The 27,979-nt window shown below is 41.2% G+C and overlaps 1 protein-coding gene across 1 annotated transcript in view; it reads right to left on the bottom strand.

Annotated features, from left to right (window-relative positions):
* Positions 1-7,161: 7,161 nt before the first annotated feature.
* TRPM3 (transient receptor potential cation channel subfamily M member 3) overlaps positions 7,162-27,979 on the bottom strand; it is a 417,168-nt gene continuing 396,350 nt past the window's right edge. The window contains exons 23-26 of the mRNA XM_059491854.1: positions 25,234-25,384; positions 24,492-24,691; positions 23,241-23,373; positions 7,162-14,260 (exon numbers count right to left, since the gene is read on the bottom strand). Of these exons, the coding sequence (XP_059347837.1) occupies positions 12,811-14,260; positions 23,241-23,373; positions 24,492-24,691; positions 25,234-25,384 (1,934 nt within the window). The 3' untranslated portion in view covers positions 7,162-12,810. The remainder of the gene's footprint in view (positions 14,261-23,240; positions 23,374-24,491; positions 24,692-25,233; positions 25,385-27,979) is intronic.

The following is a 27,979-nucleotide window of genomic DNA, read 5'->3' as shown; positions in this document are numbered from 1 at the left end:
AGAAAACACCATTTTTCAGGAAGATCAACTCCCTTATCCAAATCAGCTGCATGGACACTTGATCAGAACTGGCTGCAGGTTCAGAGGATGGAGAGCAAAGCTCTTGCTTACTCAGGATGCTGCCCAGGGACAAGAGTCACAAAAGCCCAAGTAACTTCCGAAGTAGTATGCTTCTGAATACTGCTTTAGAATCATGGAGTCGTTTTGGCTGGAAATAACCACAAAGATCATGGAGTCCAACATGAACCTAACTCTCTCAAGTGCATCAGTAAAGAGGTCCCTGAATGCCACATCCAAACAGCTTTCCTGTACTGTACCTCCAGGCATGGTGACTCCAGTGTTCCATGCACAGCCTGTTCCCAGGCTTGAGAAAGCATCCAGTGAAAATTCAGTTTTCTTCATAGCCAAGATGAAGCTCCCCCTGCACAGGCTGAGGCCTTTTACTCTTGTCCTGTCACCAGTTCCCTGGAGGAAGAGACCAGTCCCCACCTCACCACAGCCTCCCCTAGGGCAGCTCTAGAGAGTGATAAGGGCCCTCTGAGCCTCCTTTGCTCCACAGCTGCTCCCTCAGCCATTCCTCATGAGTCCTGTGCTCCAGACCCTTCCCCAGCTTTGTGGCCCCTCTCTGGAATTGCTGCAGCCCCCAGTGCCTTGTGCTGAGGGCCCCAGAGCCCAGGGCCGCATTCCTGGTGCTGCCTCACCAGTGCGGGCACAGGGGGACAAATCCTGCCCCGGGCCTGCTGCCCACACCCCTGCTGATCCAGGCAGGATGCCAGTGGCCTTTTTGCCCGCCTGGGCACACGCTGGCTCGGGTCCAGCCACTTGTGGGCCAACAGCCCCTGGCCCCTTCCTAGGGGGCAGCTTCCCAGCCACTCTGCCCCAGCCCATGGAACGCTGCAGGGACTGTTGTGAGCCAAGGGCAGGACCCGGCACTTGGCCTCGTTGAACCTCACACCACGGCCCTCCTCCCATCAATCCAGTGTGTCCAGGGCCCTCCGTAGATCCTTCCTGCTGTCTTGCAGAGCAGCACTCCTGCCCAGCTTGGTGTCACTGCAAACCCACTGAGGGGCATCCATCCCCTCATCCAGGCCATCGACACAGCTGCTGGGCAGCACTGACCCCAGGACTGAGCCTGGGCAACACCACTGGGGCCTGGCTGCCAGCTGCATGCAGCTCCTGGCCAACCAGCCAGTTTTTAGCTCCATGAGCAGTGCCAGCCCTCCAAGCCACACCAGCCACTTTCTCCCAGAGAATCCTGTAGGAAAAAACAGTGTCAAAGATGTTCCTCAAATCCAGGCAGTCGACACCCACAGTCTGCTCCTCATCCACTGGAGGAGGTCACCTGCTCCTAAAAGGAGATCAGGCTGGCCAAGCAGCACCTGCCCTTCAGGAAGCCACGCAGGCTGGCCCTGATCCTCTGCTCGCTCTGCACGGGCCGTGTCATTGCTTTGAAAAGGATCTGCTCCCTGACCTCCCCAGTGCCCACGGCAAGGGCATCCCTTTTGCTAACTTCCACTCACCTGGCACCTCTCCAGTTAGCCAGGACTGCTGGGAAATGATGGCAGGTGGCATGGAGAACATTTCTGCCATTTCCCATGGCACCTTTGTGTGAATTCCCTCTGGCCCCACAGGCCTGTGAGTGTCTAATTGGTGTGGCTGTAATCATTTCACCTTGGAGTTTGGGAGCTTTCTTCCACTCCCCGTCCCTGTCTTCCAGCACCCATCCTGGCTACCCAGAGAACAGCTTGGTCATGTTTCAAGACTGAGAGGCAAAGAAGGAACTCGGTACTTCAGCCTTTTCCTCTTCCTGTGTCCCTACTTCTCTCTCCACATCCAGTTCTAATTGGGATTTGTCCCTTCTCATGTTCTCCCTGCATAACCTCGTGAGATCTTTATAGTCCTGCTGAGTGGCTCAGAAGGCAACTCCCACTGGCTCCCATCCATGCCGAGTGCTCAGCTCCATGGCACACAAGAAAATGGTGTCAGAAGTTCAGAAAATGAGAAGGACAACGTTATCATGTCTCCTTGTCTTTCAAGGCTTTTTTCTTCTGAAGAACAAGCGCCAAGGACTGGGTTCCTCAGCACTCCCCAAGTGCAAGAGAGATGCCAGGTGCTCAGCACGTGGTCAGTGCAGCCTTTGCTGTGGCTCCCTGTCTCAGCAGATGTCTGGAATTCCCTTGAGGGAAAAAGGTTTTCACAGAAACAAGCTTTCTCTATTCAGCCTTTCTGTGTCCAGGCCTGGTTTAAAGCCAGGGCAGGTTTAAAGCCAGGGCAGGCCTTTGCAGGGGAAGGTGTTGTGGCTTGGCTCATGAGGGATTGTGCGAAACTTTTACACCTCAGAGGCCAGAGCAAGAAATCCAGCTTGCAGGACCTGCTTCAATCCAGCCTTGCAGACTTTGAGCGCTCCCCAACTGCAGCTTTCAAGCAGGGAGAATGACCAGCAAATTGGAAACATGAGTATCTGCCACACAGATTTCTGTCAGAGGAGATAATCTGAGAAAGGACTGGAGGGAGCAATGTTGTGCTTCTACCTTGCACAGCCAGTGCCAAAGTGATCCGCCATCTGCCAGTGCTGCGCGTGTGAAGGAGTCCTCATGGCTTCTCTGAGTGAACCAAGTGTACAAATTCCACAGACCCGAAACTGATGGAGTGCCTCAGCCGGGGATCCCCGTGCTTCAGCCAGCAATCCCAGCCCTGCAGCGTCACCTCTCCTTTAGCAGGGCCCCCGCTTGTCCCCAGAGCTCCTGGATCACCCGCTCTTCCAGGACAGAATGCCACGACCAGCTGTCCTGGGATGCACCACTGAGCTCTGTCTTTGTGCCTGGATTGATTTGGTTTGTTTCTTCGGTTTTGTCCTTAAGGATACCGGCTCCTGTATTTAGAGACAGAGAAAAATGTCCGTTTGTCTGTCTGTCAGAGACCAAACAGTGACATCCAGCGGCCACTCTCTTTGCTAAAAATGGCAAAACCGTGTCGGCAACTTTGCTAAAGATGGCAAAACCGTGTCGGCAGAGCGTTGTGAGGATGTGCAGGGGAGAGCCGGAGCGTTCGGGGCAGCGCGGGAGAGGCTCGGGCTGCGCAGAGCGCTGAGCGCGGGGTGCAGCCCCTGCGCTGCTGCATGAAGGGCTGAGCCTCTCCCTTGCCTCTGAGGGAGGTCCGATAACTGTGGAAATGAGTTTGAAATCACGCGTTTCCTTACCCTATGTAATACGTGTTTTCCACATGTTTTTCCTCCAACCAGCTTTTGACAGGGTCTGTCTTTCTTCTTGAATGTCCTAGGCTTGGGTACTGCTCACTGACACCCCCTGCCAAGTCTGGCGGGTACCGAAATTCGGAAATGGCGGTACCCATTGTGCCATGCTACCAAAACAGAACTGGGACCCTGTGATCCAGTCAGTATGACAGAGACATTCCGGTTGGTGTGCACTATCCTGTCGGGCTGTCCTGCCCTTAGAGCAAGGTTTGGAGGCACAGCCCTCAGCTCTGATTGCACCCTTAGGGGAGGGGGCTCCCACAGACACAGGCGTGTGTGAACCAGAGCACACATGGCACCACGTTTGGCCAATCTTCCCTGGATCATGTACCTTGCTAATTCCTGTACTTAGCATCCAAGGGGAAAGAATGAGTGGTTTTTCCCAATTACCTCAGGTCGTAACTTCTATTAAAATATGTTAGCAATTTAAAACTATTCTGTAAAATATTAGAATATTTTGATTCCAACTGAATAGAACAGTGTAGTTATTAAATGCTTCTCTCTTGGTAGAGGAAAGATGAAATTCTTGGCCCCTTCTTGTACATTTCAGAGCAGTTTTAACAAATAATGTATACTGTGTGTTATTTTGTATTTCGTCATAATATGCAATTTTAAAAATCCTGAATTGAATTCCAGTGTTAAACTTCCACAGAATAGCAACTTGTGTCAGTATTCATCCTTTCCTGATTAACATATTTTAATATATATTTATTTTGTGCACCTTCTTCTGAAGCCAAAAAATTCTTGATCTGCTGTGACATTTTCTCCTACCAACATAATGCTGAAGCTAATAGACCCAGTGGATCCGTCCATCCCCCAAGGGGATGGCTTGCACCCATCCCTGATGCTGGTGCAGGGAAACAGAAGCATGCATTGTACAGTTGCATAAGACAGCTTAATTTATCCAATGGCTAGGACAGCACTCTGAGACTTTGGAGTTGCTGTGAGATGAGTAGGATCAGCTACTGTTAAAGGAACTTGTTTTGCTGTAAACGTCCATGGTGATGTACTGTCTGAAAATAGTCAGACATTTTAGAAGAGATGGACTATGACTCATCTAACATAATACTAAAGTAGGCTTAGTTTATTTTATAGACTTATTAAGAATGTAAAAAAGTACACAAAATTTCAGATAAATATTTAAATTACTGCAGTAGCAGTGTAGTTCCTAGGTGTGACTGTACAGGGAGGAAAGGGAATGTCCTTGCATAGCTCTGTACTTCCTGCTGTGGCTGCAGTTCCTCTCTGATTTAGCTGAACTGGGGTGGGAATGCAGGCAATCTGTTCTGGGTAGAAAGCCAAAATGTTTCAGGGAGAAAACAATCCATGGGGAGCTGAGGACCAGGCTACGTTTTCCGAAACTTTGGTCCTTTCTTGAAACAGGGCAGCTAGTCACCACCCCTCAGATAAGACTGGAGCAAAGACACAAAATGTCCTTTTAGACACTCACCAAAAACCACTCATCAGATCCTCTGAGATGTGGACTATTTATTCTACATGAAGCACAGATTAGCCTTTGTTGCTGCAAGTTGTTTGTCTAAGTTATGATTATCTGAGGGAATGCTACAGTCTTAGCAAAGTAAATAGCACGGTTGAAATGGACTAATTTTAAAACTTACACTACTGACAATTGACAAGTTTGCTCCTCAGATGTCCACTCAGGGAAAAAAAAGGTGGAACTTTGCCATATAGTGTGAGAGTGATGTGAATTTTAGAGTTCATTGTTCGTATGTTCCTTTGAGACTAACTTTTTTCCCTGTTCATCATGTGCTCACACCCCTCATCTGCTCCCCTCCTCCAGAAATTACAGTGCAGTTACTGTGGTTCAGCCCTTGTGGGTTATAATTCAGATCTGTGACTAATATTTCTAAGGAGTTTTTGCAGAATGTAATTCTTCAGTCAGATTTACTGTTTTTACTGTTACTTTCAGAAGATTTATTAATTGCTAAAGATGTGTTTTTTAGTTTCAAGATTTTAATTAGTGACCAGCAAAATGCTACATTGATAGTTGATTTTTTTTTGTTGTCTTTCAAATTAAGAAAAAGATTGTGTGTTAACATTTTCTCTAATGTCCTTAGAGCCTTAATATATTATTTTCCAAAGCTTCTTAAGAAAATTCTCATCTTGCATGCTATGAACAAAAAAACCACTGGAATATTTTGTGAGGATAATTATTATCTCTAGATACTGATTCTGTGGTGTCCATGTGGCTATTGAACCTTTGGCTACATGTTTGATTGGGGAAAGGTGTAGCTAAAAAGTTTTAAGTTTTAGAAGGTGGTACAAGCAGAGCAGTCTTGCCACAGGTGTCAAACTTCTTGGTTTGGAATCCAGACTAGCAAAGGCAAAGGCAGTTTCACCCACAGTTCTCTGCAACAGCAGCCTGTATCATCTGAGGTGTGATGTCTGTAACTGTTCACAGACTGCTATTATTATTTCACATAAACAACCCTCTCTGAGATACTGCTTGTTATTATTGCCTCCCAAAAGTAGAATCCAAATATACTGTATTTATGACCTCAATCAGTTATTTGAAAATTTCAAAATGGAATCATGTGAGCTTACATTTTTTTGTTGTTCCAGAAGTATAATATGGCAAATTTGAGCTCTGAATGCAAAATCAGTGAGGGCTGGTGTAAGTCTAAGCTTGTGCTGCACTCAGTCATGAGGATAATGAATCATGGTGTAAGTCAAAAGGAGTTCTTTTCCATTGCGTACTAATGACATTAAGACACTAGATCTCTGCCCTAAAGGCTACAAGATAACAGCTCATGGGAGTGAAAATCAAGGCTACTGATTTTTTTGTTTGTTTGTTTTGTTTTGGTTTTTGTTTTTTTTTTTTTTTTTTTGCTTGCTAATTGGCTGAATTTAGGTGAAATTTGTTACTGTGAAAAATCAAAATCCCAGGGAGACTAGAGATATAGTGTTACCTGGAGAGTAGCATAATGACAACTCTTTGGCATAGGTTTAGTTTTTGTTTTGGAAAACTTCAAAGCTCCCAGTCTTCACTGAATGACAGTCCCTGAGAAAGGATGAAATTAAGTCTGATCAGAAAGTTTAGGATTTCCTTCTTAGATACCTGAAATAAAGAACAGTTCTCTGAACCATTCCTCTCTTGAAGTACAACTGATGTATGCAGAACTGTTTTGAGTATCTCATATCTTTCTGATTCAATTGGATGTTTGTTTTCCTGTGCTTCTTTTTTCTTTGGCTAAAACATGATATTATCTCCGTGAAGGCTTATTTGTAGAGGTAGAAGATCCTGACCTTGGCAGATTTTGTGTCAGCAGTGTTTTTTCAGCATTTTTGTGAGGATGTATCAGAGCTGGCTGTAGCTGCATGAAGAGGGAGACGATTTCTTTTTGAGGAGGTGAGATGCCGGTTCAGAGTCGGCCATGGGTACTAGTGGATTACTGGGTGTCCTTTGTTTTTCGTGGAGGTTCTCTGGCTGCAAGAGATTTGTGGAGGTTCTCTGGCAATACCACCCAGTTGCCATACAAAGGAGCACACTTCTTCCAGGCTATGTGGATGCAATGCAGAGAGGATCTGCAATCAATGCTTTTGTTCCCCCCTTTGCTGGAATGGTAGCGACAAAGCAAAGAAATTATTCCCTCCTTTTAAATAAACCCACTGAAAAGTGCCTCTTTCTTGGTTCTGATATTTGCCAGAATAAAGGACACCTTGAATGAAATCTGATCTCATAAGTGGAAATAATTTGCAACATTCAAAAGGCTGTGTGCAACATAGTAAATATTTTGGTTTCCTTAAAGTCTGTAAAGTTAGAACAGTGAGAGATCTTAGAGAAAAGCAGCTACCATTGCATCACTACTTTACTGCCTTGAAAGCAAATGAACATAAATAAATGCTCCAGCAAGAACAGATGTTTTGATCTACATATCTTTTTTTTTTTATTGCAAAACAATTGTTACAGAAATTTCAGAAAGTTCTACTGTAGTAATTGCCAACTTCTGCTTTTTATTACGCATCTAAACACAGTCTAAAAGTGCATTGTGAATCCAGTAGACCTTTGGAAAGGACCATTTTCCCTAGTTATGTACATTTAAACAAATCATACTTGAAAAGCTTTGTATTAGTAGGAATTTGTTTAAAATAACATTTTAGTAATTTTTATCCCTTTATAAATGATTGTTATACACTTACAAATGATAGCCCAAATAATAAATGATTAAATAGCTATTAGTATAGAATATTGCAAACACTGTTCCAGACAGCAGTAGCAGCAAATAGACTCTCGTCATGTACAACAACTGCAGTGGCGGAAAAAAGATATAACTTTAATACAATTTACTCTTGTGCAGGCATAAAACTGTATTTCACATCCAATTCCCTCTTCTTTCCCTTCCCCCTCCCTCCTAGATATTAAAATAAACAAGAGTTATACTTCCCTGCAGCAGAAACAGCAGCAATTTAATAATCAAATGTTTTTACCTAACAGCCTTTTGGAGTAAGTATTGTGTGGCTCTATGAATGATCTGAAAGCATACAGCAAAAATTAAAAGGTCAGAGACTGTTTCACAACCAGACTGGCTCAATGGCTCCATCATTAGACCTCCAACTTGAAGATGATACAGTGGAATCCATGCCATAACTCAAAGTAATATTGAGTTAGAAATGCAGAATAAATCCATCTCCTGACAGAAGTCAGAGTATGCCACTGAAATCAGTGGATTTTCTGCAGATTTGCACCAGCATTAGTAAGACCATAATTGTAGTCAATCATGGAGATGGGAAGCCTGTGTGACCTGTAGAGTTCTGTATGAAATGTACGACTGGCTAAAAAGCAGGGTGCAGAAACAAAGTCCCTCTGCATCCAATACTACTGCTCCTATGCCAACGTGTGGCAAGGACAGTAATTCCATCTACAGTACTGAAGGGTTTCACTAGGTAAGCAGACACCCCCAATGTTTCACTTCTCATCCCAGTGTGGACTGTAATTTTATCTAAGGTGGTTGAAGGGAAAATTCATGCTAGGAATCTTACCCATTTGTTTTGAAGAAGATGGTCTATACCTAGTATCTCTTGACAGAACTGAAAATGTGGCCTTTGTTGAAACAAATACGCATATCTGTGCAAAAAATGCAAATAAATTGTCACTTTTAAGCAGGGAAAGACATCACAACTACGTAAGTGTTTCAAGTGTTTCAAGGGAAATCCAGGAAAACCCTCTCACACTTTCCTTTGGATGATTATCAGATCCACTTCACTGTTTAACCTGAGCAATGTAATAAGACATTTATGCTTGTTTTGAAAACCTGCACCCCGACTTCACAGGGAATTTTGTTTCACTCACTCTAATACCTCTGATGATGTCTGCTCTCAGGACAGATACTGGCTTATGCCCACTGCAGTCATTGGACTAAGGCTGTGTGCTGCTACCAGCACTTTTTTTTTTTTGAGCAGTTATTCACATAGTTGCATTTTCCATGCACTGACAGTTTCTAAGAAACAAATCGTTTTCTTCTCATACAAAAAATATACCTAACTAAGATATTTATCCCCTGACAAAAGGCTATCCTTTCCGCAAAAGGTACAAATCAGTTTCGTTGTTTTTTTTTTACCAAAAATCTATAAATGGAAAATTAAAAAAAAAAAAGTAATCTATGTCTGGAACCCAGAGGGATTTCCTTATGTAGATGAATGGATGTTTTGGTTTTTCATTATATTTTCAAATTATCCCCTCACTGCCATTTGCTAACTGGCACTTGTGCTAAGAAAATAGTGTAGCACCTGATCTCTTCCAAAAAAAAGAGAGAGCCAAATGTCTGAGCACTGCTGTAGGTTCGCATTTTGTGTTGAGTATTCAAATTTCATAAAATACAGTTGTCTTTTAAAAATAATAAAAAAAATCACTTTGCTAAAGATCAAAAATAATGGAAATAATGTAAACATCCAAAAGTTTGAATTCATTCCTAACTGGATTCATCTTTACAGGCAGGCAATAGCAAAATGTTAAGTCTCCTAGCAGTCCAAAGAAACTCATGGAACAATGCATGCATTTTCTTTGACACAACAAAAGACTGGACTTTAAGGAAGAGAAACTACTTCAGTCATATCACACTGTTATTGTGAAAGAATAATGTGCTATAATACAATACCTAGGACAAGTGTATACCCCAACTGTAGAATAGAATCACTTAAACTGGAAACAACAGAATGGATTACTATAGGAAAATATTTATAAAATACTGCACACTGCTTCCTCAGTCAACCAGCATATGTAAACAAACAGCTAAGTCCAGTTGAGTTTTAAAATATTATTAAAGTTCATATATCTTATAATCTTTTGCATAACATGCCAGTTTGTCTTTCACACCATCACAACTCATCTGTCACAGCCCACAGTGGCTCGTTAGAGGTTTATACATCAGCCCATACAGACGTTAAAGTGGAGCTATACAAAGAAATGTGCGAAACATACCAAACTTACACACCGTGACCAGAAATGCATATTCCATACGTAAGCTAATAACTGGATAGTGGAACTTAATGTTTGATGCAACATGTGCTATTTTATTGAATGTTACAGATTTACAAACAAGACCATGTAATGAGATATTAAAACTGTCCTGTAACGTTCACTAATATTACCACATGTCACAACTACATATGTGTCTATTTCATAAACTATCCTTTGATACAGAATACATCATATGGCACATGCTATAGCTACATGATGATGGATGATGAGACTTCTATCTCACTAAATATGGGAGAGAGAATGGGAAGTCTGGTCCCATTGCAAGAAATGGGAATGTTTTATCATCAAATTCAAAAAGGAGCCGTTTGATGCAATGTGTAAAAACCAGGTGAAAATAAAATAATCTAACATCCATCATAATATATTCTATAGACATCACATTGTAGAATAAATGGGAAACATTCAGGAAAAGTAGTGTTCTGACCTCTTGCAATCACACTTTTAACATTTGAATTTACATTTTATATATAATGGCAAATTTTAAGAGGTAAATAAAGTGTTCTGTTTCATTTTGCCTGGAATGTGTGCTCCAGATCAATAAGGTGCTGTATCCTAAATATTTATACAGCTTCTAGGCTTGGCAAGTTTCTTTATCCTGACAAACTAACCAATGGAATCTACCCCAGAGGAGAGCCCTATCCCTAATTCACTAAGCGCTGTCGAGGAATTTCTAATGAATCTGAAATTCCTCTTGAGTAGACCAGTAATACAATGAAGATGAAAGAGTCCACAACAGTTTTAGCAGACATTCATAAAAGTAACAAAGAAAACGAAGTAAGAATATCCCCCTCTACTCTCCATAGATAGATAGATTTGGAGAAGCCTTAGGAAAAGGCTGCTAACAGAAGGTTGGCACATTTGAAGCATATTGTTAAACACAAGTTCCTTTGCCCTTGGGCATTTTGCTATTGTTCAACAATCAGCCTGCCACAAGCATGCTTCATAATGCACAGAAAGGTTTCTGACCTTTCTTGGTATCACCATGTGACTGTAATGCTGCACATGGCCTGCAAGGCAATTGCATAAACATGGTGTCTTGGTGGAGTTTAGTTCACTGAAAGCCTGATCAAACAGAAGAAAGCAAGGAACACGTTGGTGCAGGAAGTGTGAAACACATTGTTCTTAACATCCCCTTGCTGCATTTCCTTGTTTCCTGTCCTGTCCTTCCAACGCAGTGACTTGTTAACTAAATGTTTTCACCTTCTTTGCCTCTTTTCTTGAGGCTGATGATTATTTTTCTGTCTGGATTAGTCGCCTTTTGGACTTAACTCTCAGATGGTGCTCAGAGTCTCCCAGAGTGAGGACTCAGTGAGAAAATATCAGCTTGTATTCTCAAAGCTGCCTAATTCAATTTAAATAATGTGAAATGTGTACCCCACTCAAAAATGTCAATTTTTAATAACAAAAAGGAGCTGGTTCCACACAGATATTGGTAACTGTTGAGATATTTTAACTTCTGATAGCACTACTGTCAACTTTTAAAAAGTTTAAGAGTTGTGCCGTCATAAAGGAATGTGAATTGTTTTTCCAGTTGCAGCTTATGCTTCTCCACCCTTCTCCAGTCTTCTGTTTTCCCTTCCTCCTGTGACCACCGGACACTGCCTCATGAGAAGTTTGACACTCTTGCTGACAATGTGGGCCCTCGGGACGTGGGTGGAGTCAGTGGAGTTGCACTTGTCTTCACCCAGCGCCCGCACCTGCGCTACCCCTCAGACGCGCTTGCCCCGCGTCTGCGCTCCCTGTGCGCTGAGCTGATGAGCACACTGTGATGAGGAGCACTGCTGGGCTGCGGATGCCTACTCACAACTGATGGCTTTTGCTCTTTACACACACTTGCAGTTTCACTTTGGTTCTTTTACTTACCTTAGAAGCATATAGAAATTCTAGTGTTTTCCAGTCCTCTGCCAAAAATACTTTGCCTTAAGCAGCTTCAGTCTAATTACATGAGTCTGGATTCAGACTTCTTGATAAATCCTGTATAATTTAAAAAGTCCAAATACAGCTATGTTCACATGAAAAAAAAGGGGAAAAAGGTGTGAATTTTATAGGTGGGGGAATGATGTGAAGAATCGGCAGCTCAAATGAAACAGCAAGAAGAACCTGGTAGCAGCATGGTGGATAAATCGCCCCAATTTCTATATATAATTAAACTGAGCCATGAGAATTGGACACTATTACTATGCTCTGCTCTGATCATCTTATTCTTGCTGTTTCATTATATCCTTTGATTTAGTGAGACAACATACTGATGACAAATGTGGTAAAAAAATAAATATATACTATTCCACTTAATTACATTCATCCTGAGCTTGCTCACCTGTGCTAGAATCTAGAATGCCTGTTTTACACAGGAAATCACCTGACATTTTAACATAAATTCTTCTTCCATTTAAGTTGCAGTAAAAAAGGCATTTCGTTTCCCTTTTCGCTCTTGAAAATATAAACTTTCTGTGGCACTAGAAGTTGATACAAAAGGAGACAAGTGAACATTTATAGTTGTTGTTGTGTTCATCTTTCTTCATTTTCATAAATATGGGATGCAAGGGACTTGGGAGACTTTAGGGTTTTTTGCTGCCAGTTCCAACAGAAATAACTAATGCTTTTCACCAGTCATCACAATGGTGACATAGATGAAAAAGAAGTTGTGATTGAAGTTTGGAACACCTAATTTGTACATCTTTTTTTTGCCAGTTAATTCCTGCATCTTAAAAACTTGAATAATGATAAAAGGTCTTAGGATACCCTCTAATAAAAGGCAGATATCTGGAGCTATTAATCTAAGTCTTCTGACTTCATTATGGGGTCTTGTTATTCCTCTTGTTTACTGAAGGTTTTGTAAAGCTTTCATCCCTCCCTTTTTTCTTAAGTGCAAATGTCAATTGGGTCAAGATGGAGTACATCAGTAGTGGTGCTGAGATTGAAAATGTGCTCCCTTGACCCATGGCTAATGCCAATTGGACTCAACACGGGGTGATGTGAGGGTTTTTTAAAAATTCTGCTAAGAAAAACAGACTGAAAAGCAGATGACCCTTAGACTGCTGGTGAGCTTTGTATAAGCCTAGCTGTGCTTGCTTTCAAAGCTGCAGAAGGCTCCAGTTCTTGACAGTCTCCTCATGGACAGGTTGTCCCCTCTGCTCTCTGGCCTCGAGGATTTGCTCCTCTCCAAGGGGTTCCGTGGGCCGGCTGTGTTTCGCTGCCTGTCAAGTTTGTCACTGATGGAGTAGCTCTTCCGTGTGTGCTGTGCATACAACACGCTGGACTCTTCTGCAGAGTAGCTGTTGGCTCGCTCTATCTTTGGGAGTGGGATGCTGTTGGGCAGAGTTGTTGTAGCACTGCTGTCTTGAGGAGATAAGGGGATTCCCTTCTTGTCTTTCACCTCGATATCCTCATGATCGGAGCTTGGGTGGGTTAGTTCAGCTTCTCTCTCTGGGTGGCAGCATCCCAAGTCTTCCACTTTGCCCCTGAGGCTTCCAGGGAAACTGGCCCTCTCTGCAATGGCCTGGGGAGCGCTCACACATCTCGTGTCTATGCAATCTGTAATACTTGTGTACTCTGCTGTTTTGACTGGGACACCAAGGCTGCTGAAGTAGCTTCGTGAAGGAGAGAACATGAAGCTGTGAGATTTCACAATTGGTGTTTCCTCCAGAATAAATGGAGTGGTAGCCAGGTAACGACTGCTTTTTGATCGCTCTAAAGTATGATACAAGGGAGGGTCTGAATCCCACGGGATTTGGCAGTCTGTGATTTGTGAATAGTCTGAAGAAAATGCTCTTGTTTCTATTCCAGAAGTTTCCTCATAATCAAGACTCCTGCCAGAGATCTTTTCACCAGCTGTACTGCTGATGTATGCACTATTAGTTAAAAGGGAAGAGGCTATGTGAGCTGGCAGAGCTGCATCTTCAGGACCAAGAATATTTATGGAGCTCTCGAGAGGTTCTGTGTCAGAATGCATCTCATCCATGGCAGAAACATAGATGTCTATACAAGACGAAGGTCTTCTGGAGTCTGGGGCGATTGACAAAGTGCTGGTAGGGGGTAAAGGAGCCTTTCCTTCTTTTGCTATTGAGTGGGAACTGATTGCCCGATGCAGGCTTGGAGATCTTTCCTTAAAAATGCTTTCCAGCTTTTCCAACCCACACTTGTCCTTTATATTTGTTGCATAGAAGGAATGGCTTCGCAAGCGGGGTGTGATCGTAGGTGACGTTGGGGACATGGACTCCTCTCCTGTGGGATCAATGCTCTCTTGAAGCTTGTAGGCATTTCCTTCCTGACTGTTGAAGCTGCTCTGCCTCACAATGTAGGCTGCATCAGTACAGTCGGATGAGGTCCTGGATCGGATCTTGGTTGTCTCGCCTCTCTCAATGCCAGCCATCTTTTCCAAGGCAGTTACCATTCGCCCCATCATGTCTTCTAGCTGAGCAAGCCTGATGTCAACAGTCTGCAGAGAGGCCTTCATGCAGTGCTCTCTCTCATTTACTTCTTCCAGCCGCATGGCCATGTTCTCCACCCTTTAGAAAGGGAAGAATTAAATAGGTAAATTTCTACAAAGCAGTGGATGTTCAGCTCACCAGGTCAGGTCACCAAACCACTTGGAAAAAAATGCATCTCAAACCCCAAAGGCACTGTACACCACCTCATCTGCTTCAAAATCCTGCTAAAAGAGGTTTTGCAAAAAAAAAAAAAAAAAAAAAAAAAAAGCTATGCACTCAGGGAACTGATACAGTGGATTAAACCAGGGGCATCATCTATGTAGTGCAGAAGGGGCTTGGGTGTTCCTCAGTCCAGGGAGAGGAGACTTATTTAATAAATGTTACTATGAATTACCGCCTCTTTGTTTCCAAAGCTTCTAATTAGGTTATTATGAATGAATGACGCTTAAAGCAGATGCCACATGATGTTGTCCCCAGTTGTGCCACAGTCAGGACCATCACAGGTGGTTTAAATGAAGTAAAGAAAGCAGGAAATGTGCTACAGAAGAGAGGCACTTCTGTATTTTTTCCTTGAGTTTGCCCCAGATTTGCACTACCTAGTCCTATACCGATCTAAGGAGATAGTTTCTTTGTTCTCGGATTAATATTTAGCTCCAATTTGTAGAAAAAAAGAAATATCAGCTATTTTGTTGAATATATATAATATTGAGTTAAATATTCCTGAACACTGCAAGGAGGAGAAACACTGATGAAGCCGAATATGACCTGCAACAGGGTACATGCACTAAGACTGTTCCATTACTGTGGTTGTGCTTTGGGTAGTCTGCATTCATAGCTCAAGGATTGAAATGATGGATTTTAAAGTTAGTTTTCAGCTGCTATCATAATACAGAAATAAAAAGTTAGATTAAAAGAAATACGTGATAGCTGAATGTAAGATTCAGTATTTTTAATTTAATTTAATTTAAATTTTAGTATGTCTTTTCTAGACCATTTATCTGCCACATTTTCAAATATTTTCAATTTTTAGGGAATTGTGTACAGATTTATGCCAGTGGCTTCTAACCACTTCAATTTTCTGACTTCTAAAGCATGTCTTCTGAAGGATTTATGGAGTCTGAAAATTTTACATTATGAAATTGCCTGTAGCACATGAGAAACTTCTATAGTTATTTTCTCTGTTTGTAATCCCTATGACAGGCTGGGACTTCCACTTTCCATTGAAGAAGTACTAAAAGCAACAAGTTTATGTACTTCTCTGTGCCTGATAGATTATAATTTTGTTTTTTGCCACTGCTGTCAACATTGAAAAATGATCAGAGATGCAAAAGATAACAAATGGCAAAATTTCCACACTCTTTTTCAGTACAGGCCTCTTACTCTCTTCCAGTTAGTGCAATTCATGCTCAAGTATTACTAGTCACACTGCCATAGTTAATAGGCACACAAAAAATTGCCAGGATTTCTGATGAGGTAAATATCATGTTCCACTACTGCTAGTTATTTTTTCAACAGGACAAGTGATTTGGAACTGACAACACCATAACCACTCTTATTTGCATAGAGGGGAAGATTATTGCTAAGAATAGAATATTGGCACTAATGCCCTGTTACCTAATGCTCAGAACTTTTTCTGGTAAAACACTGAAGTCTGACTACCTTGTGGCGATGAGCAACAGAATCTGCCCACCGAGAGGAGAGGAGAACAGAGGACAGGGAAGAGTGTGACTCAGCTCCCTACAGCAAGTCTCACATTCCTGGGAAATACAGGCTTTTCCTGTGAAGTGTGTGAGTTTTGAAGGCACAAGCACAACAAATTAAATGTGCAGCAGCAACTGTATTGCTATCATCAGTCTTCAGGAGACAAATGATCAAGTAATCACTGCTAAGAAATGAACTGGTAGCTTCAAGGAATCTTATTCTACTCATTATCATTTAGGGACCGGTCTGTTTCTAGTTCTACCAGCTTCTCCAACAAAACAGATTAATGTTATTACAAGTACAGGATGTAATTCCACAGTGAGAGTAGTTTATATGGGAAGCAGTTGAATTTTCACTCATGTTATTACTTATATGAACTGCTATTTTATAAAAGCAATTATACTTTTGAAATATTTATTAGGCAATAATTGAGTCCTTCACCCCACATTCAGATCCTATAAGAACTGCTTCAAGATGATGAACAGAAAAAACTTTGCAATTTTAGGGCTGTCAGACATAAGGAAAAATTCTACTGGATTTCACTAGAAAATTACAGCTCAGATTACATGCCACAAAAAACCTTTCACCCCACCAACAGTTATCAAGAGTTGGAGTAAATTTATAACATTATTTAAAGCTAACTGGATAATCTGGTTGTGGTCTTGCTACCTTGTTGTTACTGCTGTTTTTGCTATTGTTTTGGTTTGATTTGTTTTTTTTCTTTCCTGCCTTGACACCTGTACACAAGTGAAATATTTTTTAATACAAACGCAGCCAGTTGGTCTATCAGTGTAACTGCCCACAGTGAGGTAACTTTTGTGTCTTGCATTCATGTGAGGCCTACACAATGCTACTGAACACAACCAGGAGAACCTAGAATAACACCTGGCTGGTAGGTGTTCATGTATTTGTTCTGCCTTCCCTGAATGTGATCTTGCAGCTTCTGTCAGTGCCACAGAGCATCAGACAAGACGAAGAGAGACTTTCGAGTTACGTGGTCTCTTGGTTGCTATGGAACTGATGACAAATGTGATTGCATTGGTAGCGTGGAAAATTTATGGAGAAAGGTAACGAGATAAGCACCGAGCAGTCTGGTTTTGGAAACCACGGGTAACCAGAGATGTGCATAGGTAACTGAAAAATGCATACACGTGTTTGCACTTCATGAGCCCTGACTACAGAATTTTATTTGCAAAAAGAAACCTTGATAGATGATGGTCTCCTCCAACCCCCAATGATACTAACTTAGTCACTTGATGTTCAGTTCTGTAACCATTCATCCTGCAGAACACCACCATGTTCTGGGAGTGAGCCTATTGGAAACATGAGAAACATGATAAAATCACATCAGCCTGGCACTGTGGACACAGGAGGATATGGTCTGGAGAGATACACCCCTAATCTGGTCCTTAAAATGTCTTAATTAAGTGATTTTTTTCTATTTTCCCATATTCTTGGGAAAATGTTCCTGCAGTCAGTGAATAAACAGCCTGAATTGTATTTCCTTTAGGAATAGTTTTGAATTAAAACACAGTTTCAAAATGTGATTGCCTGTTTTGCTTTGGTTTTTTTTTTTTTTTTTCTCCATGGGTATTCAGGAGCAAGTATGAACCTTTTAGCAAATCTCACAGTATCCATTTATGATGTCTCCTTTACCCTGTGCTTAACCTTGCAGCAAGTTTCAATGTATTAGAAAGTGTATTATTCAATGTGTTATTCAATGTATTAGAAAGTGCCCAGCCATGCTAACAGAATGAGAAGAAAAAAAGAGGATGCTACATGTAAAATATGCACCAAGGTGAGCTGCTGAAGCTCAAAAATTTCACATAGTGAAACAAACATGGACTTTACCAGGACAATATGCAATAATGAGGGGAGAACTCAGTACTGACAAAGATTTTATATTATTTGCAGTAAGATTTTTTAATTATGGTTTGGGAGATGATGACTTTTGCTGGCATTCATTTTGGTTTCTTTATTTTTAACCTTTGCACATTAGTTCATCAATAATTTATTTAAAATAATTCTTTAATGGGACTAAGTCACTCTTTTCAGAGGTAGACCTCTTAATTGAATGGTAGAATTTGGTTCACAAGTCTCTTAGTTGACCTAGGTCCATTTCTAAGACATCAGTCGTATTTCAAAATCCTTTTCTAAGACATCATTCATACTTCAAAATCGTTTTCAAAAGCCACAACGACCATTGACTTGAAAGTCACTTACAGAGATCCCCCTGAGCTTGTGATAGGCGATTGTGGAATGGTTGTATTTAAGTAAAACACAGACAGCAGTTCCCAAGCCTGTAATAGGGTACTTTGCCTGACATCTTTTGGTAAAGCAGTGCTGATGCAAGCAGCCAGCCACTTTTCCCGGGTGCAGTGGTTTTTCCTGGCTAAGGGAGTTGGGTTGTCATGGCTGCATTCCCACTGGAGCCTAAGACCACTTAACTCTTTATGACCACAGAGATGCCACAAGAGTCACGGACCTTTCCTGCTGTCATTTTTCATGTCTGGGTCTGGTAGGGTCAGTCTTTTTTACCAACACAAAGCTATTTCTGTGCACTTCAGCCTGCCAGCTCTGAAATCAAGATAATAGCTATGTCCTCATCCACACAGATGCTGTATGTGTAATTGCACTGCAGATTATAAAGTGCTGTACTAATGGATACCACAGAGTACCAAAGATGACATAATAATATCTGCTCTAACCAGCTTATCTGCTTTTCAAATACTGTTATGATGTGACCTGCTCCTTTTGAAAGCAACATGGTGTTTTGCACAGGTATGAAAGAACTGGGACCTGTTCACATGGAACAAATGTGCTGGGTTACTGAAGTGATTGTTTCAGTGACTTCATGCCAAATCAAGAAAAACAGTGCAGTATTTTTTGATCATATTCCATGTCTTTGTTCTGGTCAAGATGCAATACAGTGAATAGAAAGGAAGATTCTCCACAATAGGTCATGATTCTTCCACTGCAATGAAGTGAATTTGTCCAGCTTAGCTTTCCTCACAGGTTTTCAGGAGATTCACCATGCATGCTTTGATAAATGCATTCAAGGGAAAAACCTTACAGCCTTGTACTGCTTTGTATTTTTCCACTTAGCCCATCACTTCATCTGATATGTATCAGTAACCTGATGCTACTTCCAAATGCTTGTGTGAAATCCCAGATAGTGGGCTTCTGTAGCAGAGCATCTCAGCCCCCACAACTGTTGTTTGCTAGCCAGTCAGATAACTCAAACAGGACAAGCAGTCTTGTATTTCAGGGGGTATAACCTTGAATAATCACTAAGTGATTTTGGTGCCATGGTCACTGGTCTAGCATCTCCCGACTGCCAATAAAAATCTTAGAGATCTGGCAAGACAGACTGCATTTCTGACTGACATCCACTCACTTTACAACTATAAAAGCCACACAAAACCTTCACAAAGCAGAATTCTTGTATACATTTTCCTGGAAATGTGTGAAGTTTCTCCTGTTAGTAGGAACCTACTTTGTGGTTACTCCCCAGGGGTCAAGTGAAGGTATTTGTGTCCATTATCATTGCTTTGGTGGTAAGTCGCATTTGACTCCTAATCAATACTCTTTCTTTTGTTAGCTTTAATATAGGTACCTTGATACAGGGCACTGTTTCATACTGTAATCCACTAGTAGTTATTTTAGTTATATACTGTGGCCTAAATAATTCTGATTAAGGTTTTTCATCTGTTATCTACTGTCTGTTTAATAAATAATTAATTTTTACATAAATATATCTGATTTGCCATCATTAAACTTGCCAGACAAAGTGATTCCTTAAATTTAAACTGTTGCCAAAATCTGAGGTTAAGGAAGGACTGATCTTGATTTAGACCCCTTTCTGTGAAGGAATTTAAATATACAGTGTAGTTCTTTCTTCCCATGAGAGTTGGAAGGCAGAAGAACCAGGGCTTCTTTAATAAACTTTGTCTGTAGTTCCCACTCTCCCAACAACAGCTGCTCCTCTCAGTTGCTTAGTCTGAGGTCAAGGAAAGACAAACATCAAAGTGCTGTTCTATGCTTTTAATTTCTGAATGTGAAGTGATCAGGTAAAGGAGGGATCCTGTCTGGTGACATCAAATATGGAGACTTTGGTGGTGTCTGTTGTTACAAAAGAAGTAAGGAGATTCCTGAACTGAGGCAGGCCCACAGGATGCCAGGGTGGACTATCCCAAGGTGAGAGCATCAACTAAAGCTTGTTGCAGGTGAGTCAGACAAGACATTGTGGTCCTGCCCCAGCACAGCCACTGACTGCACAGTTGAAATAATTCATTGACACCCAAGTCAATACATCAACGCACAGGATCTCTTCTTGCTTTGATTTCCTGAGCCCCTTCATCTGTCTGTCTCTTGAACCCATTGAGGCTTGAAGCAAGACTCTGTTCCCACCTTACGTTTCCCTTCCAGTGCTAGCCCCCTACTCCTGCTTCCAGGTATGCTGGGCTTTGTATGCAGGGTGTGCAGCTGTTCCTCTTCCTGGCAGGACCTGGAGCTGCTCAAGCAGAGGGGAGCATTATCACACATGCACAGAGGTGAGGGAAGGCAGCGACTGGTCCAGGTCCAGGTGCAGGTGCAGTTATGTCACACAGGGCCTGTCCCAACCCTTCCCTTCTTGAGCCTAACAGCATGCTCAGCTTCTTGTAAATGAAAGGTCTTTGGGAAGAACTTCACTCACATTTCCAGGGTTTTCTGGTCCCATTTTACACCACATAAAGCTGACCTAATTGGACAGATGACTAAATTGATATCTCATGGCTCTAACATGGGTCTTATACCTGGTCTACTGCTACAGGCTAGTGACTGGGCATTGGAAGAGAAACCATAGTCTTGCATCTTCTCTGCTTTCTTTGCTTGGTATCTTGATACTTGTGCAACGATAACTCTATAAAGAAACTCTAAAGTGCAAATCTGGATTTTACATATTTGAATGTTCCACAGGTTACAAAAATAATTCTACTGACGTCACAGTTTAGGAATGGTATTCTCCAATTTAGAAGACATGATGCCACTTCCCCTCCCCTGCTTCAATTGGAGGCACACAAGGTGAAGTTTGAGATAAGAACAACTTACTGGAAACAGCAGTAAAGAAGAGAATAAACAGTAACAACAACAAAGCTACAACAAAAGGTGGAAGAAAGAGAAGGAGAAGAAGAAGGAGAAGGAGGATAAATATTTACAGTGAAAATGCCCTGTTCCATCCATCATGTTTTCTCTACCAGAAGGAATCCCTCCTCCTAAGAAGCAAGAATCCCTTTCCCATGCTCCTGACAAGGACATAAGGTGGTATCAAACAACCTCAGGGTCCTCCCACCCCTTCCTGGCTACTGCAAAAGTTAACCTCATCCTGGCTGGAACCAAGACAAGAGGTTTAGATTTAAGAGGACTTGGTCACGACTGCAGGCAAAATAAAAGACCCAGGCATGCTGTTTCTAAAATGTGTTATGTACGGTACTCAGATAGCCCTGATTCCTCAAGTATCTTTTAAATATTCTTCAGACCTATTATGTAGTAAGAACTGCATTCACCTGGGATGTCACTGATTGAGCCTGGGAGTGACCTGTGTACCCCACAGGGTCACTGCCTGGATCTCTCTTACAGAGCTGGGGCACCCTGGTCTCCACATTAAACTATTGGCTAAGATAAATGGATTTTTAAAGAGCTATTTCTCTGTGAGGCTCAGGTGTTTGCCTTCACTTAGGATTCATATTCAGGAGCTTGATTCTGGAACAAGGTGCTTTAAACTTTTCATTTAAATTAGGGATAAGGGCTCTTTTCCTACAAAAAAGGGTCAGCACAGAATGGAAAGGCAGCCTGTTATGGTTTCATTTTCAAGGACTTACAGCACTTGCATGATGTAGGAGAGGACCTAGCTACATTACTTCTTATTTACAGCTCTTCAAAGATACCTCTTTCTTCCATGGCCACCAAATGAAAAGCTATACTCAGAGATTTGAACCTGCATCTGTGACATTTCAGTTCAGTTCTGTGGCCACCAGACCACAAGAAAAAAAAGGTACTCAGTTGGACCACAGACCAGTTTATCTACTATCTTACTTTGAAGTATATGTAGTTCTTTTGCCTGTATATATTTCAGTCTTTCATATTTTTTGCTCAGGAACTTTATGTGCTCAACATGATCTCTATGTATTTAGCAGTCCTTACTGGATTTCTCTTTCATAAGCTTGTCTAGTCTTGTTTGAATGCATGTAGCATTTTAGCTGACATCATCAGCTTCTTTTAGACCTCACCATCTTTCAAAAATTTGTTCTGTTACACTATTTAGAGAGTGGAAAAAAAAGATCACCTATTTTCTGTTTATTTTGAACACAGGATCCTGCTAAATTATTCTCTTACTCCCCTATATCTTGTTCTGTGCGTGACAGCAAACAATTGATTTCTGTTCACCCTTTCCTTGCTCTCACACTTACACAGACCTCTATAATTTCATCCCTCATTTGTCTCTTCCAGACCCAGGAATGCCGTATTACTTGGCCATCCTTTACAAGGTAGCCATTCCATGCCTTACCAACTTCCCCTCCAATATAATTTGAATTTGCAGACTAGCAACTTCCACTAAATTACTGTATTGCCTTTTCCCTCTGTGCATTACTGTAGGTGAAAGGTCTCATTCCATCTAAAATCCATGTTGCTATTGGTTCCAATGAAACTAGCTTACCTAGCCAGGCTATCCCAAAACAAGGCTTGCTTTTTATCTGAATCACTCACAGATAAACTCTAAAGTCAGGTTTTTCATTGAGGAACTCTAACTTACTCCCATTTTGTTGTGTCTACTTGTGCCCTGAAATCCTGTTTCAAGAGCTGAAATGCAAGCATAATTGGTGCCTCTCACTGCATCAGTTATACTTTAATACAACTGGATAAAAGATCCCCCTTACAAAGCTTATCATACAGTGATGTGGGTTGGAAGGGACCTTAAAGACCATTCAGTTACAACCCTCCTACCATGGGCAGGGACATCTTCCCTTAGAACAGGTAGTTAGGTGTGGTTTCCCTCAGAGCCACACCTAGCCCAGCCTTAAACACATATGCTTCAGCAAAAAAAAACCAAAAAAACCAAAAACCCCCCAAAAAACAAAACAAACAACATCAACAACAAAAAAACCAACAATAAACCCCCCCAAAAAACCAACCCAAAAAACCAACCCAAAATCACAAACCAGAAAAAGAGAAAATAAACTCATCACATTTTATCACTTTACTTTTTAATTACAACTTACCAAAATTACTTCATTTCCTTTTACAAGAAAAAAAGAAAGAGTGAGGGTGGTGACAGAAACACATTTCCAGATTAACTTATGAGAACAAAGAAGTGCACCTTTCTGAAGTGACACGGATTCTTTCATCATTGGAGGAGTTGAATCTGTCATCCTTTTCTCTAAAATACTCTTCTATGCACTGCTCTTCAAAATCATGGACCTTTTTCAATTCATCCTCAGTTATGAAAAGTTCTGTGGAAAAAAATTGAGAAATAAGAATTTGGCAAATATTAACATGTGAACTAACTACATTCTTATTTGTGAAACTCGTGGACTTAAATTTCATAAGCAAGTATGTGGCATTTCGATATGTAAACAGATAGATGCTGTTAATTATGGAATTAGTGCTTTAGTTATATATGATTCTGTAGACAGAAGCACCTAAGCAGGCAAATGCTGACCAAACATGAATATGTTCTGATTTCATGAGATCTAAGCACAGCTGCTGGTCATGACTGGACAGATGGTGAAAGCCAAAGCCCACCTTTAACCTAACAGACAAATAATGAGATTAGCAGACTGCTAGGAAGGAGTCTGAGCATGGAGGGGTCTGTCTGATGTAGCCAGAAGTGACATCTGCAGGCAGCAGTGTGATGGGAGTGGGAGGAGAGACGTCTGGCTGCATCTCCAGGGCCACAAGTGATCCTGCTCCCTCCTCACAGAGAAGTGGGCTGTGGCATGGGCTAATGCTGGGCAGAGATACACATTCCTTAGCTCCCTGCCTCTGGCATGCACATTGGGCAAGGTGGAGATATTCTAACTCAAAGATAGAGAAGAGGAAAGCATTATCAAAATAATCTGACAGGTTTCTCATCATGGTTATGGGACTTCATTTAAAGCCTGTTGAGGAACTACTCCTCCAGTCTGAGTCAGAGTCAAGGAGAGATTATGTAAACAAAATTGCCTTTTACCATCTCTAAGCTTATCTAGGAAAAAAGTGTGCTCAGGAGAAGTATGTGCTGTTTGCTCTGTATTTTCAAAAATAAAGCTGGAACTGTCATGGAGTGAGAAGAATTCCAGCAATAACGGACCACTAGTAACAGCAAAACAAACCTCTCTGCTTTGAAGGAACAAACAGGCAACAACCCCAAATAGTTCCAGAAAAACACAGCCTCCTTAACATTGCAAAGAGAATGAAGGGTTGGGCAAATCAGGTAAAACTAACTAATTTAGGTAAGGTTTTTGCAGGTGAGAGTTGTTACTTTGCTGGGAAGGTTATCAAGGTTCAGGGCTTTGACTTCATGCATGTCAAACACTAGACATTATGAAAGGAATTGTAAAGCCCCCTTTCTGCATCATCTGAGTCTTACTCAATCCATAGTCTCTCTCATCTGGGTCACTTTCATGCTTCCTCCATCTGCAGCAGAGGTGTTGAAATATCATTGTCATGTGGCTGAAAATGATCAGAGGTGGTGGGAGAACAGGTCTTTCGTGGAATGTCATGATGAGCTGGTACCTTTGAAACTTCCAAACTTGGTTTGATATAGATTTGACTTCAAAAAACGTGTTGCTAGAAGGCAAGAAGAAGAAAATAACATCAGACTGAAAATGGTTTTGGGTGCTTTGCCAAAGATGACATGACAGCATCATAACTAGATACATTTCAATAATGCTGGCAAATGTTTCCTTGTCACAAGAACAGGAAGCAGAACAAAAGAGGAAGTTTTTGCCTGGGCAAAGCATGGTGATAATCAGCCTTTTTGAAGTACCTTATGATTGTAAATGTCTGCACTGTACAACCCTGGGTCTTATAACATCCGATTGAGATGGGGAAGTATTTTTACCTTGGTTTTCCCTATTGGGAATGAATGATGCCATAACTGAGTCTTATTTGGCTTCTTTGCCCGGGTTCCCATCAGGTGTCTGTCCTTGTAAATGAGCACAATGTGAAAAACTTGTCATTTCCCTTGTTTCCTGGAGACAAGCCTCTTTCCCTCTCCCCCTTACATCCTAGGAAAATGTATCTCAGCCAAAGCCAAAGCTCAGCAGTCTTCGTAGGCTGTGAACAATATGCATCCTCCCCAATTCTATATTTTGTAAAGTGTCACTCACTTGAAAACTGCAATGAGGAGATTCACCAAAAGGATGTTTGCTACCAAGAGGTAGCAGGCCATGATGGCAGGAACGATCCATGCTCCTGTCTTGCAGGGAGGTAGCTGGATAATTTTGCCGTCTTCTCTGGTTTCATTTTGACCACAAGGCGCTGGGAACAAAATTTAGAAACAAAAAAATGCAAAATGGGAATGAAACTTATTTTTTCAGTAGTTTGTGCGGAAATATTTAAATATTTATAATGGCTTGCCTGCCAAGGCAATATCATCCAAATAGCAATGGCATTGACGTTCTCCCCTCAGAAGTTTATGCTTGGTATCACAGATTTTACATACTGTAGTTCTTGTTATTGTGTGTTATGTGCTATGGGTATCAAGATATTTCTCTCAGGACACATGCCTTGTGTGAGTAAGCTGCCTATTTGCATATATAATACTAAATAATATGGTAGTCTGGTGGCAATTAGTGGCTGTGAAAATGAAATTATTGAATTGTTTAATCCTACAAAAAAGCTTGCATATTATTTATTTAACAGTGAAAACCTTGTATTTTTTATTGATTGAGAAGGATGTGATAAATAAGGAAAAGGAAGTCCATGAAAGTAAATGAAAGAGTAGACATTTATTGCTGTGCGCTGCAGTGTCAAGCCCCTCTAGGACATAGTCATAATGACTTTCTGCTATTAAGGACTCTTGACTGTATGCCTAGAAACAGTGGGGGAGATTATCAAGTCTTTACTGAACCAGGTACAGGGACATGTATGCAGCAGAGATGCCACCTGTTTATTCCACAAATACATTGGAATCAAAATGTTCTTGATATTAATGTTGTAGAACTGAAGCAAGGGGAGAGAAAACATGGTGAAATAGTTTTCCCTGCTTGTGTTTTAATATGCCTTCATGTGCAGTGAAGGATTATCTTCATCTCCAAGCACGGGTTCAGTTTATGTCTCTGCAGCTTCAGTCCTGGTGGTTCTACGGATCTCCATAATCAGCACTTTGAGAAATTATGGAAGCAGTAGCTTACAAATACAAGCCATCTTAGTAAATTTTGCACAGCACTACAGCTAGCTTTCCCTCATCCCCATCAAAAAGAAGTTTAAGTGAGGAATTTCCAAAGTTCGCAGCACTGGCTCAGTTCCTAGTGATTTCATTGGAGGTTTTGTATCGACTTCATGGAAAATGAGGTTTGATGATGCCATATGTAGAATTTCATTGTACGGCAGGAAATTCACATTTCCAGTACCAACCATTGCATTTTCTTGAAAATGTTCTTCTGAACTTGGTTCACTGAGCTTGACATTCACTTGTGGATGTCTGTAATGGCCATCATATTACATTATGTGTGATTTTGGTACTTCGTTTTGGGCACTATTACACACAGAACCATTGTAGCCATATGTGACACAAGACTACATGACCTGTCCAAAAATATTCAACTCACTGAAAAAGAAGTCCCAGAGTGGAATACGGGTAACCCTGCTTTTTATCAGCAGCTCCATTGTATTTGGGCACATGGTGTTACCAGTCCTTCCTGTTTGCAAAACCACATTTTATTACTGGAGCAGGCTGAGACTATGCAATTCTTCATTTCTCAGTAAACATCACTTTGCAAATCATTTTAAGGCAGGGCTATTTCCACACTGCTTCAAGCACTGGTTTCATTTAGACATTCAAAATACCATCAGTGTAGTGCTGGGAGTGTGGAGCTCTCTGCTCTTGGCCTTCACCCAGCAAAAACTGCACCATTCAATTCCTCTTGCTATCAGCACTCAGTGTGAAACTTACATCTCTGTTTGTGTGGAAACATTAACTTGCTCATTTATTGAGTCAGAGGTACAAAGTCCAATACAACAAAGTACCAAAACCCATTGTGATTTCACCAGTGATAGAACAATCACAGTATCTGAAACCTGTTGTCCTCTTTTGTGCTGGAAACAGAACAAATAATATCTTTCCAAATAATAAGAAAAATTTTGAAAAGCATTTTTCAAACCTTAGATAAATTAGATCAAAAACTCAGGTCCAACTCTGGTTCCAATTCTATTATCCCTTTTTTCCCCCTAAAAAACATAGAATTTAATCTGGGAAAAAAAACAGTTAAGAAGACAAGAAATATTTCTCCAGCTCCACTTGCTTACAAGTGGGTAATCTCTGTTGGTATGTGCCACTCAGTGATGGCCAAATTAGATTTTTTTTGCAGACATGTTCCCACAGTCTATTCTATCATACCCATTGTGGTTCAGCTTGTCCTGAAGCTTTGCAATAGTTTTTCTCTTTTCTCTTTTGCATATTTTGTTGTAGGTGCATGGGAATACTTGTTTCTTGCCTTACTAATGGAGAGCTAAGCCACCACTTAATTTTCACATCTTCAGCTGCAGGAAAAAACATATGACATGTGCTCAAAAATGCAGAAGTCTGTGTTCCATGGCATGTCATTGAACATCTTCTTTCATATTTAAACTATGACATGTATTTTCAAGGATTTTTTTCTCTATGGTTAATTGAAGGTATGTACTCTGCCTCACCCCTGAGGAATCTGCTCTGCCCTTCATGTATAACATAATTCAAAATATGAATTATTTTTGGAGAGATGAAATAATTTTTGTAATATGTGCATTAATATATTGTAATATATTTCAAAGCCCAATATTAACATGTATGCAAATTTGACTAATCTGTTTTACATTATAGCCTTGCTCTAACACAAACCATAGAACACTTAATTCTAGCAAAATGCTTTACTG

Source organism: Ammospiza nelsoni, chromosome Z (assembly GCF_027579445.1).
Source record: "Ammospiza nelsoni isolate bAmmNel1 chromosome Z, bAmmNel1.pri, whole genome shotgun sequence".
Classification (NCBI taxonomy): Eukaryota; Metazoa; Chordata; class Aves; order Passeriformes; family Passerellidae; genus Ammospiza; species Ammospiza nelsoni.
This window is presented reverse-complemented; position numbering and strand designations above follow the sequence as displayed.